Source organism: Cervus elaphus, chromosome 9 (assembly GCF_910594005.1).
Source record: "Cervus elaphus chromosome 9, mCerEla1.1, whole genome shotgun sequence".
Taxonomy (NCBI): domain Eukaryota; kingdom Metazoa; phylum Chordata; class Mammalia; order Artiodactyla; family Cervidae; genus Cervus; species Cervus elaphus.
The window spans coordinates 25,025,226-25,040,381 of record NC_057823.1 but is presented as its reverse complement, the minus strand read 5'-3'; the positions used below and the strand labels follow the sequence as shown (position 1 = coordinate 25,040,381).

The 15,156-nt window shown below is 40.2% G+C and overlaps 1 protein-coding gene across 1 annotated transcript in view; it reads right to left on the bottom strand.

Moving 5' to 3' along the window:
• MEIKIN (meiotic kinetochore factor) overlaps positions 1-15,156 on the bottom strand; it is a 131,601-nt gene that overhangs the window by 74,908 nt on the left and 41,537 nt on the right. Inside the window, exons 7-8 of the mRNA XM_043912172.1 lie at positions 11,475-11,514; positions 4,657-4,709 (exon numbers count right to left, since the gene is read on the bottom strand). Coding sequence (XP_043768107.1) covers positions 4,657-4,709; positions 11,475-11,514 — 93 coding nt within the window. The remainder of the gene's footprint in view (positions 1-4,656; positions 4,710-11,474; positions 11,515-15,156) is intronic.

The window sequence follows — 15,156 nt, the reverse complement described above, 5'->3', positions numbered from 1 at the left end:
CAGAGGAAAACAATGGAATGGGAAAGACTAGAGATCTCTTCAGGAAAATTAGAGATACCAAGGGAGCATTCCATGCAAAGATGGGCTCAAAGGACAGAAATGGTAGGGACCTAACAGAAGCAGAAGATATTAAGAAGAGGTGGCAAGAATACACAGAAGAACTGTACAAAAAAGATTTTCACGACCCAGATAATCACGATGGTGTGATCACTCACCTAGAGCCAGACATCCTAGAATGTGAAGTCAAGTGGGCCTTAGGAAGCATCACTACGAAGAAAGCTACTGGGTGATGGAATTCCAGTTGAGCTATTCCGAATCCTAAAAGATGATACTGTGATAGTGCTGCACTCAATATGCCAGCAAATTTGGAAAACTCAGCAGTGGCCACAAGACTGGAAAAGGTCAGTTTTCATTCCAATCCCTAAGAAAGGCAATGCCAGAGAATGCTCAAACTACTGCACAATTGCACTCATCTCACACACTAGTAAAGTAATGCTCAAAATTCTCCAAGCCAGGCTTCAACAATACATGAACCATGAACCTCCAGATGTTCAAGCTGGTTTTAGAAAAGGCAGGGGAACCAGAGACCAAATTTCCAACATCTGCTGGATCATCAAAAAAGCAAGAGAGTTCCAGGAAAACATCGATTTCAGCTCTATTGACTATGCCAAAGCCTTTGACTCTGTGGATCACTATAAACTGTGGAAACTTTTGAAAGAGATAGGAATACCAAACCACCTGACCTACCTCTTGAGAAATCTGTATGCAGGTCTGGAAGCAACAGTTAGAACTGGACATGGAACAACAGACTGGTTCCAAATAGGAAAGGGAGTACGTCAAGGCTGTATATTGTCACCATGCTTATTTAACTTATATGCAGAGTACATCATGAGAAATGTGGGGCTGGATGAAGCACAAGCTGGCATCAAGATTGCCAGGAGAAATATCAATAACCTCAGATATGCAGATGACACCACCCTTATGGCAGAAAGCGAAGAAGAACAAAAGAGCCTCTTGATGAAAGTGAAAGAAGAGAGTGAAAAAGTTGGCTTAAAGCTCAACATTCAGAAAACTAAGATCATGGCATCTGGTCCCATCACTTCATGGCAAATAGATGGGGAAACAGTGGCTGACTTTATTTTTTTGGGCTCCAAAATCACTGCAGATGGTGACTGCAGCCATGAAATGAAAAGACGCTTACTCCTTGGAAGGAAAGTTATGACCAACCTAGACAGCATATTAAAAAACAGAGACATTACTTTGTCAACCAACAAAGGTCCGTCTAGTCAAGGCTATGGTTTTTCCAGTAATCATGTATGGATGTGAGAGTTGGACTATAAAGAAAGCAAGTGACAAAGAATTGATGCTTTTGCACTGTTGTGTTGGAGAAGACTCTTGAGAGTCCCTTGGACTGAAAGGAGATCCAACCAGTCCATCCTAAAAGAGATCAGTCATGAATGTTCATTGGAAGGACTGATGTTGAAGCCGAAACTCCGAAACCTTGTCCACCTGATGTGAAGAGCTGACTCATTTGAAAAGACCCTGATGCTGGGAAAGACTGAAGGCAGGAGGAGAAGGGGATGACAGAGGAGGAGATGATTGGATGGCATCACCAACTCAATGACATGAGTTTGAGTAAATTCCGGGTGTTGGTGGTGGACAGGGAGGCCCGGTGTGCTCCAGTCCATGGGGTCGCAAAGAGTCAGATACGACTGAGTGACTGAACTGAACTGATCTCCCTTTCTAAAGATTATCATTATTCTGACTTCTGTCTTCCAGAATAGTCTTGCCTGATCTTGAGCTTCATATATATTGAATATATTGAGTATATGCATATTTGTGTATTTATTCTTTTGTGGAACATTACGTAGATGAGCTGACAGAACAAAGTTAATATGTGCAAATCAAAGTCTCTTAGTCACTCTCCTAACTTGCTCTGCCCTACAATGTCCCTATTGCAAGAAATGATACCAATATTCATCTAGTTGCTCAAACCGATAATTTAAGAGTCATTCTTGACTTTTCTGTCTTACCCATTAAGGAGCCTAATCAGAAAATCCTGGCCCATCTGCTTTTAAAATATATTTTAAATCAGACCACTGCTACCACTTAAGTCTCAAATACTATTATTTGACCATTCCAATAGTTTATCTGACAATGTTTTCTTGCTTCCACTCTTGCCCCCTTAGTCTATTCTCTGCATAGTAGCAACAGTAATAATTCTAAAATATGTACCTTATTATGTCCTTCCTCTACTCTAAATGTACTTATCAGAACGTTTAGAAAAATATTCCTCCTCCTTGTGATGGCTTATAAGACTACATTATACTACTTGCTCTGTGACCACAATTCAACCATTAATTTTTTTTTTAATTAACACTTCATCAGAAATTTTTTTAAAGTATTTTTAAATTAATTATTTTTATTTTTGGCTGCTCTGTGTCTTTGTTGCTGCACATGGGCTTTCCTTACTTGCAGCAAGCAGGGACCACTCTTCTTGTCATGAGTGGGCTTTTCGTTGCAGTGGCTTCTCTTGTTGAGGAGCACAGGCTCTGGTTTCAGTACACAGCGGCCCACTAGTTGTGGCTTGCAGGTTCCAGAGCCTGGGCTCAGTAGTTGTAGCACATGGGCTTAGTTGCTCTGTGGCATGTGGAATCTTCTCAGGCCAGGGACTGAACCCATGTCCCCTGTATTGGCAGGTAGATGCTTATCCACTGAGCCACCAGGGATGTCCTCAACTACTCATTTTTACTTCCTTATTTTGCTCCAGTCACACTAACCACTTTTCTTCAAACATGCTGAACACATTCCCATCTCATGGCCTTTTCTCTTATTATTCCCTTTGCCTGGCATGCTCTGCCCTCAGATTTCTCACATAGTCCACTCTCTCACTTCATTCAAGCTCTGCGCAAATGTCACGTCCTCAGAAAGGCCTACCCTGATTAACTTGGCCAAAACAGCATCCCTAGCCACACTCTGTGTTTTTACCTTCCTTTTTGTCCCACATTACTCTTATTTCTGACATTGTTATATGTACTTGTTTATCTGTTTATTATCTTTCTTTCTCCACTATAACATATACCATGTTAGGGCAAGGAATCTGTCATGCTCCCCAGCAACTAAAACAGTTTGTGTTACACCATGAGTGCTTAATAAACATTTGCTGAATGAGGGAAATTAATGAATGATGAGATAAGGTATCTCTACATCATCCACAGGGAGATGTCCACAGGCAGCTGCATCCAGAGAAGAGAGTCACGAATGGAAAATTTGGATGTCCTGCCTTTTATAGGACACTTATACATATCAGTGGGTAGACTGAAAGAAGATTAAAATCTAGGAACCAGCCTTTAAGAACTCCCACATTTAACAACTAATAGCAGTAGATAAGATTGCAAAGAAGGTTGAGCAGAAGTCTGAGAAGTAATTTCTTGTTTGTTTCTAGTACTAGACTATTGGATCCTTGAGGTCAGAAATATAGCCATTTCTAGGTTTCCAAATATTTAGTTTACAGCCTGAAAAACAACTGGAACAAACGGATTTGTTGAATTAAGGAATATGTGGAGAATACCGCTAGAGCAAAATGTGATTAATTTTAAAATTTAAGTCAATCAACCACATAATAATAATACAAAAGCATACATAATTACAGAATGACTATTCAGCCTTACTACCAGGCTTTATAGATATTTTCCACTGCAAATAGAAACTTTTTATTTGGCAAGATGTAGATAAAATCATGATTGTTTTTGGTACCCTTACCAACTTTCCCTTTCATACCTCTCTTCTCTTGTTCACAAGCTCCTTAATCTTTGATCTGTAAAACAAATCTTTCTTCTAATGCTCATCCTCCAGGGTAGTAGGTACTACTCTTTTCAAGGACGTGTGCTTTTACAAGTTTAGTTTTTATCACCAGGTTCATTTCCCTTAGGATGGAAACCACCTTAATCGTTTTTATATCCATACTTCCTAATACCTAGCATTTTATAAATGCTCATTAAGATAACTGCTTAAAGTAAAATTAACACCAAAAATTCCTTTTATTTTCCCAGCTCATACAGACTTTTATATGCATCAGGAACAAAGCAAGCAATTCTTTAAATTTATCCCTAAACAAATGCTATAAAACTTACTGCAGGAAATGAAGAAAATAGAAATCTGAAATGAAGCAGATGTTAATAAGGTTGTAAATGTCTTGCTAAGTTTATTCTAATAATAAACTGCATAATAGAGGGCCAAAAAGTGCAAGGCATTTTGTTGTTTCTTTTATTTTTCAATCATCACACATAACTTCAATGTATCTGTTAACTGATTACCTTCTTCTCCTATGACTGAAATTTATGAGGACAGGGGAAATACATCACTCCCTGTTGGTATATATAGTAATGCCTAGTATAGAATATATACTCAGTAGATGTTTATTAAATGAATTAATGATAGGTACTGTGGGGATAGTTAAGACCTAACCTCAGACATCTTCATTTCTTAAATACAACCACACATTAAAAAGCACTCAGTCTCCTGGGCTACCAGTTTTCTTAACATACACCATACTGTGACAAAAATAAAGAAACAGAGGATTATAAAAATGATTAGTTACATTATTAATTACCTGATTCTGAATATGAACCTGATTCAAATTTCATTATTAATTACCTGCTTCTGCCTTTGGTTTTGGAGAAATACTTTGGTCTGCTAACATCGTCATGCTAGAATAAGAACAAATTAATGGAATTCTTTTACTCTTTCAGTAACTTCTGAGAATCTTTAAATAATACTTAAAATAAGGACATTTCTATGCAATCAATTATCCTATAGAAAAAATACAACTAGTTAGAAAAATGTTAATATATCTATATGAACTAATAGTTTTTTGAAAATGCAATTATGTGCATCCATCAGTGTGAGACAACATGTACAGAGCAAAGCATAGTATTTATTTTTTTATTTTTTAATTAATTTATTTATTTTAATTGGAGGCTAATTACTTTACAATATTGTAATTACTTTACAGTTGTTGTAATTACAATAATTAAAATGATGTAATTCACCATACATCAACACAAATCAGCTACGGGTATACACGTGTCCCCCATCCTGAAACTCGCTCCCACTTCCCTCCCCATCCCATCCCTCTGGGTCGTCAGAGTGCACTGGCCCTGAGCGCCCTGTCTCACGCATCGAACCTGGACTGGTGATCTATTTCACATATGGTAATATACATGTTTCAAAGCTGTTCTTTCTTTTTTTTTTAAAATGTCTTTATCACTTTTATTTATTTATTTATTTTGGTTTTTGTCATACATTGACATGAATCAGCCATGGATTTACATGTATTCCCCATCCCGATCCCCCCTCCCATCTCCCTCTCTACCCAATCTCTCTGGGCCTTCCCACTGCACCAGGCCCGAGCACTTGTCTCATGCATCCAGCCTGGGCTGGTGATCTGTTTCACCCTAGATAATATACATGTTTCGATGCTGTTCTCTCTAAACATCCCACCCTCGCCTTCTCCCACAGAGTCCAAAAGTCTGTTCTGTACATCTGTGTCTCTTTTTCTGTTTTGCATATAGGGTTATCGTTACCATCTTTTAAAATTCCATATATATGCGTTAGTATACTGTATTGGTCTTTATCTTTCTGGCTTACTTCACTCTGTATAATGGGCTCCAGTTTCATCCATCTCATTAGAACTGATTCAAATGAATTCTTTTTAATGGCTGAGTAATATTCCAGGGTGTATGTGTACCATAGCTTCCTTATCCATTCGTCTGCTGATGGGCATCTAGGTTAAACTCCCCTTTCAAATCATCCCACCCTCACCTTCTCCCACAGAGTCCAAAAGTCTGTTCTTTATCTCTGTGTCTCTTTTGCTGTCTCGCATATAGGGTCATCATTATCATCTTTCTAAGTTCCATATATATGTGTTAATGCACTGTATTGGTATTTTTCTTTCTGACTTATTTCACTCTGTATAATAGGCTCCAGTTTCATCCACCTCATTAGAACTGATTCAAATGCATTCTTTCTAATGTCTGAGTAATATTCCATTCTTTATATGTACCACAGCTTTCTTATCCATTCATCTGCCAATGGACATCTAGGTTGCTTCTATGGCCTAGCTATTGTAAACAGTGCTGTGATGAACATTGGGGTACACATGTCTCTTTCAATTCTGGTTTCCTCAGTGTGTATGCCCAGCAGTGGGACTGCTTGGGTTGTATGGCAGTTCTATTTCCAGTTTTTTAAGGAATCTCCACACTGTTCTCTATGGTGGCTGTACTAGTTTGCATTCCCACCAACAGTGGTAAGAGGGTTCCCTTTTCTCCACCCCCTCTCTAGCATTTAAAATCAGATAGATCTCAATTTAAAGCTCAGGTCTGCTACTTACACTTGAGTGGCCTTGGGAAAATTACTTAACCTGTTTTGAGTCATGATTATCTCATTTGTGCAAAAAGAATAGCAGTCTTGTCTTCTAGGATTCTTCTGGTAAGGATCTCAAGTAACATGAGAGATAATGCTTTAAAAAATTCATATTCTTTTTCTGTTTTATACTTTGATAAATGAGACTGCCCCCAATCAAATGTGTGAAAGAGGAATAGTTATTATTGAAGTAAGCCAGAAAGAAAAACACCAATACAGTATACTAAGGCATATATATGGAATTTAGAAAGATGGTAACGATAACCCTGTATGTGAGACAGCAAAAAGAGACACAGATGTAGAGAACAGTCTTTTGGACTCTGTGGGGAGGGCAAGGGCGGGATGATATGGGAGAATGGCATTGAAACATGTAAATTATTACATGTGAAACAAATCACCAGTCCAGGTTTGATGCATGATACAGGGTGCTCGGGGCTGGTGCACTGGGATGACCCAGAGGGATGGGATGGGGAGGGAGGTGGGAGGCGGGTTCAGGATAGGGAACATATGTACACCCATGGTGGATTCATGTCAATATATGGCAAAACCAATACGATATTGTAAAGTTAAAAAATAAATTAAAAAAACTGAAAAAAAGAGAAATAAACTTCTTCTGTTTATGAGTCAAAAAAAAAATACAAAAAGATCAAAGCTCAGCCTTTGATCACTAAAGTGGGATTTCTGAGCCCCCAGTGGACTTGAAAACTAACTGTGAAAAGATTATTTTTAAATTCCTATTACTGCTTTAGTGAAAAGTTGAACTCAGTAAGCAAAAAGAATTTTACTCCTTCCTATTTCCCCTTTAAATTCATCCTGTCAAAAAGACAAATTTAAAACTATAATTCAAAGACGCATATACCCCTATGGTCATAGCAGCAGTATTCACAATAACCAAGACATGGAAACAACCTACATGTCCATCAACAGCTGAATGGATAGAGAAGACTTGGTGCATGTACAATGGAATATACATATACATATGTATATAAAATACTACTCAACCACAAAACAGGGTAAAATAATGCCATTTGCAGCAACACGAACGCAACTAGAGATTATCATATAATATATATACATGGAATCTAAAATATGACACAAATGAACCTATCTATGAAATAGCAGAATCAGAGACATAGAGAACAGACTGGTGATTACCAAGCAGGAAGGAGTTACAGGAGGGATAGAGTGGGAGGTTGAGGTTAGCAGATGTAAGCTTTTATATATTGAATGAATAAACAACTGCATAGGGAACATACTGTATAGAATAGAGAACTATTAATATATCCAATATCCTATGATAAACCATAAAGGAAAATAATACTTAAAAAAGAATATGTATGTATAACTCAATAACTTTGCTGCACAGCAGAAATTAACACAACATTGTAAGTCAACTATACTTCAATTGTAAAAATTGAAAAAAAAAGAAACAAATACAACAAATACAATACAATACAATACAAATACAATAAATTCATCCTGTCAAAAATAGTACTTTTTTGCTCCCAAATGAAATTTCATGTGTATTCTGTTTTCATGGTACTCTCTGGTAATAAACACACACTTTTAGGTAATAAAAACCCCACTATTAGTCTTCTTCGAATCTAGAGGCACTGAAACAGTCTGAAAATAAAACCCAGCCTTTTAGCACAAGTAGCTTGAGAAGCACTGCACCGTTATGCTGATGCCTGCTGAAAAGAGGGTGTCTTACCCACGTCCACACGAAGAACTTGCTCTCACTGCCTACCTACCGTTCAGCCTGTCTACTCCTGTTAACAGCATAAAACATTCCTCATTACTTTTGCCTCTTTAACCTGCTGGATGTCTTCAGAATATGTCACAAGAAAACCTGGATTCTGCGCTATCACCATCTAGTGGCTAAAAGCGGACAATGTCAGCTTCTACAGGCTTCTCAGGAAAATTGCTTGGGGAAACTGTTTTGGATTTCCAGAGCTGCACTGGGGTAACAAGCAGAAACTCCTCTGCCAGGTTTGTGATAACTGTAAATCACGGAACTTGGCTGCAAAGCAAAGACAAACGAGCACACCCATACCTCGGACTTAAGATTTAAAGCAAGATTAACAGTTACAGTGTTTCCCTGGTGGCTCAGATGGTAAAGGATCTGACAGCAATGCAGGAGACCTCGGTTCAGTCCCTGGGTTGGGAAGATCCCCTGGAGAAGGAAATGGCAATCCACTCCAGTATTCTTGCCTTGAGAATTCCATGGACAGGGGCCTGGCAGGCTATGGTTCATGGGGTTGCAAAGAGTCGAACATGACTGAGAAACTAAAATACATAATATCACAACACCCAACTCTTATTATTTAATTTAAACCTCTTCCTTTTCCCAACCTAGCTCTGAGTTAGACTCCTGAAGTGAGGAAAGCAACTATAGTTTTTTTTCCCCCTCTATTTCTTATTCTTTTTCCTCCCCCATTTGCTAACTACTCTTTAAGATTCTTTGGCATTGGAGCAGCAGGAAGGAATTGTAGGAAAAAATAGGAAAGGTCTATGCTGATCTTAATTGATACTATTATAACATGTCTTTGGTGCCCTTTGGGCATGACAGATAACCAAATGCTGACTCTTTCAAACCTGAAGTATCATTTTTTGAAGACTTCAAGATAAGATTTCCCTATCCCTAGGATGCTCTCACTTGCTGCTCTTTATGATGTTCTCAGATTTTGCATTTGATGATACAATTTCCAGCCTTGTTTTTTTTAAATATATTTTTCATTGTGTTTTTAAATTTTTTTATTTATTTGGCTGCACCAGGTCTTAACTGTGGCACACAGGATCTTTAGTTGCAGCATGTGAACTCTTAGTTGCAGCATGTGGATCTAGGTCTCTGACCAGGGATTGAACCCAGAACCCCTGCATTAGGAGCTTGAAGTCTTACCACTGGACCACCATGGAAGTCCCTCCAACCTCTTTCAGTCAAGTTTATTTTGTCTTATTCAAGAAGTCATACTGGACATGGTCCCTTTCAAGATGATTCCTTCTGTGGGATCTATCTCTGACATCTTGGAAATATGCACAAATCTTTGCTGTGCAAAACTCTGAAAGTATATCTAGTGTCCTCTTTATCAGCCACTCCATAGCATCTAACTGACCTTCTTGCTTTGAACCTTTCCAGATGTGAGTCAGAAACCAAATTCCAGGGAATACATGTTGAACTTTCCAAATGGTTCTCTGGGGGCTTCTTCTCTTGTGCTGTAGTGAGGGAGAAGTTTCTCTCTCTCCTTGCATATGACACGAACAACTCTTATCAAAGAAATAAACATTTTAAAAATATTTATTCATTTTTTAATTGAAGGATAACTGTTTTACACAATTGTGTTGGTTTCTGCCAAACATCAACAAAAATATCCTCAATCATTTCATCCTCTCAGTGCATTCTTACTCTTTTTTTCACATAACTTGGAGATTGGTGATGGGCTAATGATGAAAGAATTAGGTTTTGATCTCATCTATTATAAGCTTGACATACATGGTACTACACAGAATGGGGGATAGAGTAATTGTCATTTTATTTTGTTCTCATCTATTGAGGTCACTTTCCAAACTCTAAGACTACATGGAAGTACATTTAACATCTTGCTAGTTCTCAAGGTTTCACAAACCAAAGACAATGCAGAGGTGGTGGTCAAATTTAGAACCAAAATACCTGGCATAGGGCTATTGTGTCTAGGAGAGTTTACCATGAATGTTGCAGAAAGAAAATGAAGTCAAAGTATGGGTGGAGAACTTCAATGAGACTTAAGGGGCTTAGGGTAGTAACAGAAGCTAAGGTGAGGAAGAATCAGCAATGGAGAACTTCAGGCCCAAAATAAGGCTGCAAGTTCATCAATGACTTTATCAGTAGAGTCCAGCCCAGGTACAGAACTAGCCTTGAAACCTGCAGCACAAATCAGTAAAAATTCAGAGACAACTCATGGGACCCAGACACTCTCAAGACCCAACTTCACTTCTCCCCCACCTCTGGCCTATACATCTATATTTACAGTGATGATTTGCCCAAACTGGGACCCTTCTGAGAGTAAAAGTCAGCTCTATTAAAGATTATGTCACAATAGCAGGTACATACTGGGACTGTCTCAGGTAAATCATGAGGCACAACCATCCTCAGGAATAGTTTCATACTTCACCATTCAGCCTTTCAGTGGATCCTGTTAGTCCTGCTTTGAAAATATATCCAAACTCTGACCTCTCACTATCTCTTCCCTTGCCACTCTGGTCCATAGTCCAATATTTCTTGCTCAGTTAGGCCAGTATTCTCCTAACCATAATTTCCCTAATTCTTTGCCTTATCATAGTCTGTTCTCAATACAGCAGCTAGGATGATTCTTTCAAAACATAAGCCATATCACATCATCCTTCTAAACCCTTCCACAGCCTTAAAATTCACTTATACTTGCCTAAAATGCTTTATATGATCTGGCATCTTGGTTCTCTCACTTATCTCCCACCTCACTACTCCTCCTCACTTCACACCCGGAGCCCAAGCCTTCCTGCCGTGGGGATGGCTCCAGCTAGTCCCTCTACCTGGAATGTTCTTTTCTCCAATGAATTACACAGCTTGGTCTATCTACTTCTTATGTGTCTGCTCAAATACTACCTTTTCAATGGTGAGTCTCTGACCACACTACTTAAAAGAGCAAGTCTCTACCCTAATACTCTGTAGTCCCCTATCTTGCTTTATTTCTCTCCATAGCATTTATTACCATATAGCATGGTATAAATTTACTTGCTTGTTAACTTATTGTTAATATCCTCCAACTAGAACGTGGACTCAATTAAGGCAGAAATTTTGTTTTTAATCAATTTTGTTCACTACAACAATTATATAGTTAGACAGATAGACAGACAGACAGACAAATAGATGGAAAATATACTCCAGTAATCAGAACAGTCCTGGCATATAGTGAGTCTTCAACAAATACTGAATAAACAAACACCTGAATTTGTGGGCTAACAATCATACTTGCTATATAACTATGAGAACAAAAAGCATTAAAAACACAACAACTTTTAAAAATATTAGTTCTTACGCTTTTCTGTGGCACTTCTGATAGTCTTCTGAAGAGGTATCTAAGGGGGAAAAAAGATCTATTAGGAATATAATTCAGGGAAGGGAAATCAAGATGGCAGAATAGGAGAACATGGAGTTCACCTCCCACAGCAAACATATAAAAAATATATCCACATGTGGAATAATTATCATGGAAAACTAACTGGGAAATGTCTATACAATCAAAGCTGTAAGAAAGATCTCCACATAACCAGCTGGGATGAGAAAAAAAAGGCATCAGGTCAGGACCTGTGCCCCTGGGAGGAATCTGTAATGAAATAAAACATCTGTGTGGGTAGACCCTTCCCTGGGGAGCATTAATTTAAGCCCAGCCTGGTCATCACAGTCCTGGGGTCCTGTGTGCATGAGACAAACATCCTTTCCTGCTCAGAAATCCACTGAGATGACAGTAGGGCTGGAATGAGGAGTCTGCACATGCTGGCTTGCCAAAAATCAGGGCAAAGAGAACCTCACGGCACCTCCCAACCCAAAAGGGGAAGTACCCCAGCCCCACTCACTCTGCACCACAGCCTGAGGCAGGTTCTGGGCAAAGACTTGGTCTAGCTACACAGAGACACACTGGAGTGCCTGAGGCGTGACCTGGATGGAACTGTGGTGGCCACTATCTTGCATGCATGTAGGGTGGCATCAAAAGTGTGTGAAGAAAGGCTTTGGGACCCAGGAGGAGAGAAAGGCTTTGGAACCCAGGAGGACCACACAGGTCCCACTGGATTTCAAAATCTTCAAATCACCAGAGGATCATCTAAGAGAGAGGGCTATTCATCAAGGAGGCTGACTTTAAGGGATGACTTCAGCTGGAGGACAAAGATTCTGGTGCCAGTATGAGGGTCTGCAGAAATGGCACAGCATGCCTTCAGAGTAGATGTTGTCAACACTCCTTCTTGACTACTGAGGAAACTCAAGCACAGGGAACTTCAGAGATCAAGCCCTGAGCCTTTGGAGTGGAAGCACTGACTCCAAGACCCTAGACTACTGGAGAACAAACCCCAGGGAGTATCAAATAGTGAGAACTCACACAAAGGAAACCACTTGAATATAAGACCCAGCATCACCCAAACACCAGTAGCACCCTGTGCAGGACACCTCATCTAAACAACAAGCAAAACAAAAATACAAACCCAATCATCAGCAGACAGGATTACCACCTCACTCAGCCTTGCTCATCAGAGGAAAAACAAACAAAGGAACAAAAACTCAGCACAAATCTCACCCTATACAAAGCTTACACAAACCACTGGACCAACCTTAGGAAGGCAGAAACCAAAAGGAAGAAAGAATTCAACCTTGAAGCCTGGGAAAATGAGATCTCAAACACAATAAGTTTTTTATGAAATGAGAAGGCAGAGAAATGAAGGAACAAATGAAGGAACAAACTAGAAACACAGAAGTCCAAATAAATGAAGAGGAAACAGGCAAACTACCTGAAAAACAACTCCGAATAATGATACTAAAGATGATCAAAAACCTTGAAAGCAAAATGCAAGAATCAATTAACAAAGACTTAGAGGGAGGAGCCAAGATGGCGGAGGAATAGGACGGGGAGACCACTTTCTCCCCTACAAATTCATCAAAAGAACATTTGAACGCTGAGCAAACTTCACAAAACAACTTCTGACCGCTAGCAGAAGACATCAGGTGCCCAGAAAAGCAGCCCATCATCTTCGAAGGAGGTAGGAAAAAATATAAAAGATAAAAAGAGAGACAAAAGAGCTAGGGACGGAGACTCCTCCCGGGAAGGGAGTCATAATAGAGGAAGTTTCCAAACACCAGGAAACCCTCTCACTGGCGGGCCTAGGGGAAGTTTTTGAATCTCGGAGGGCAACCTAACCAGGAGGGAAAATAAATAAAACCCACAGATTACAGGCCTAAAAGCAACTCCCAGCAGAAAAGTACCCCAGATGCCCGCATCTGCCACCAGCAAGTGGGGGCGGAACGGAGAGGAGCGGGCGGCATTGCTTAGGGTAAGGACTGGCCTGAATGCCCTGAGGGCAATCGGAGGGAGCTAAAGAGAGATAGCAACCTAAACTGTGGGATAGCAAGAGAGAGACAGAGAGAAAATTAACCGGCCTAAACACACTGCCGGACATTCGCAGAACAAAGGGACTGAGCAATTCCAGAGAAGAGCTAGCCGGCGGCGGACCGACCCATCCCCGCCAGAGGCAGGAGGCAGGGGGGAGGGGAAAGAGGCAAACTCGGCCCCAGAGACGCGTCCCCTACCAAACTGCAAACAGGCCTTCAGTTTCTAACCAAAGACTTCCTGAGATTCTGGACGGTTGACATCCGCCGGGAGGGTCGCGGCTAGAGGCCAGCTCCCAAGAATAGACACAAGGCGCACGCACCCAACTGGCCTGCGCGGAAACTGAGGCTGGGACCGCGGAGGGGAGAAGGTGCACCGCACCCGGGGAGAGTGCGCCGGTCAAGCTCCTGGCTGCCTGAGCTGCTCCAGCCGAGGAAGGCACAAAACGCAGGCCCAGCCAAGTCCACGCTTTTGTGGAATACCCGAAAACTGGAACCACAGCAACGCAGGGCCTGCTCCATATAGAGCAGCCAGAAGCCTGAGCAGTGTAGACAGGGAAAGCACACATCCATGAGTGGGGCAAACCCAGTGTGGCCGGAACACTGCGAGTGCCCCCGACACAGGCCAGTGACATTTGTCTGCAGCGCCCCTCGCTCCCCGTAGCACGACTGAACAAGCGAACCTAAACAAGAGCCCACCTCCGCCCGCTTGTGTCAGGGCGGAAATTAGACACTGAAGAGACCAGCAAACAGAAGCCAAATGAACAAAGGGAACCACTTCAGAAGGGACCGGTGCAACAGATTAAAATCATGTAGATAACACCGACTAGGCGGAAGGGGCCTGTAGATATCGAGAAGTGTAAGCTGGAACGAGGAGCTATCTGAAACTGAGCCGAACCCACACTGACCGCAACAGCTCCAGAGAAATTCCTAGATATATTTTTACTTTTTTTTTTAATTAAAAAATTTTTTTCTTTTCTTTTCTTTTTTTATTTTTTCTCTTTTACTTTCTTTTAAAACTCCCTATCACTCCCCCATTACTCCTTAACTTTCATTTTCATTTTCATATATTTTTACTTTTTTTTTAATTAGGAAAAAAATTTTTTTCCCTTGTTTTATTTTTTTCTCTTATTTTCTTTTAAAGTCCTCTATTACTCCTTAATTTTCATTTTCATTTCACTATAACCTTGCAAAAAAAAAAGGAAAAGCCATATTTTTAAACCGAACTTCATTTATATTTCTAAAATTTTTTGGTTTTGTTTTTAATATTGTATTTTTAAGAGTCTAACCTCTACTCTAGATTTTTAATCTTTGTTTTTCAGTATTTGATATCAATTTTGGACACTTAAGAATCCAAAATTCAGTACCCATTTTTACTCAGGAGTGTGTTGATTACTCTCTCCCACTTCTGACTCTCTGTTTTCTCCCTCAGAACATCTCTATTTCCTCCCTACCCCTTCTCTTCCCAATCCAATTCTGTGAATCTCTGTGGGTGTCTGGGCTATGGAGAACACTTTGGGAACAGAGAACTGTGTAGATCTGTCTCTCTCCTCTTGAGTCCCCCTTTTTCTCCTCGTGCTCATCTCTATCTCCCTCCTCCCTCTCCTCTTCTTCATGTAACTCTG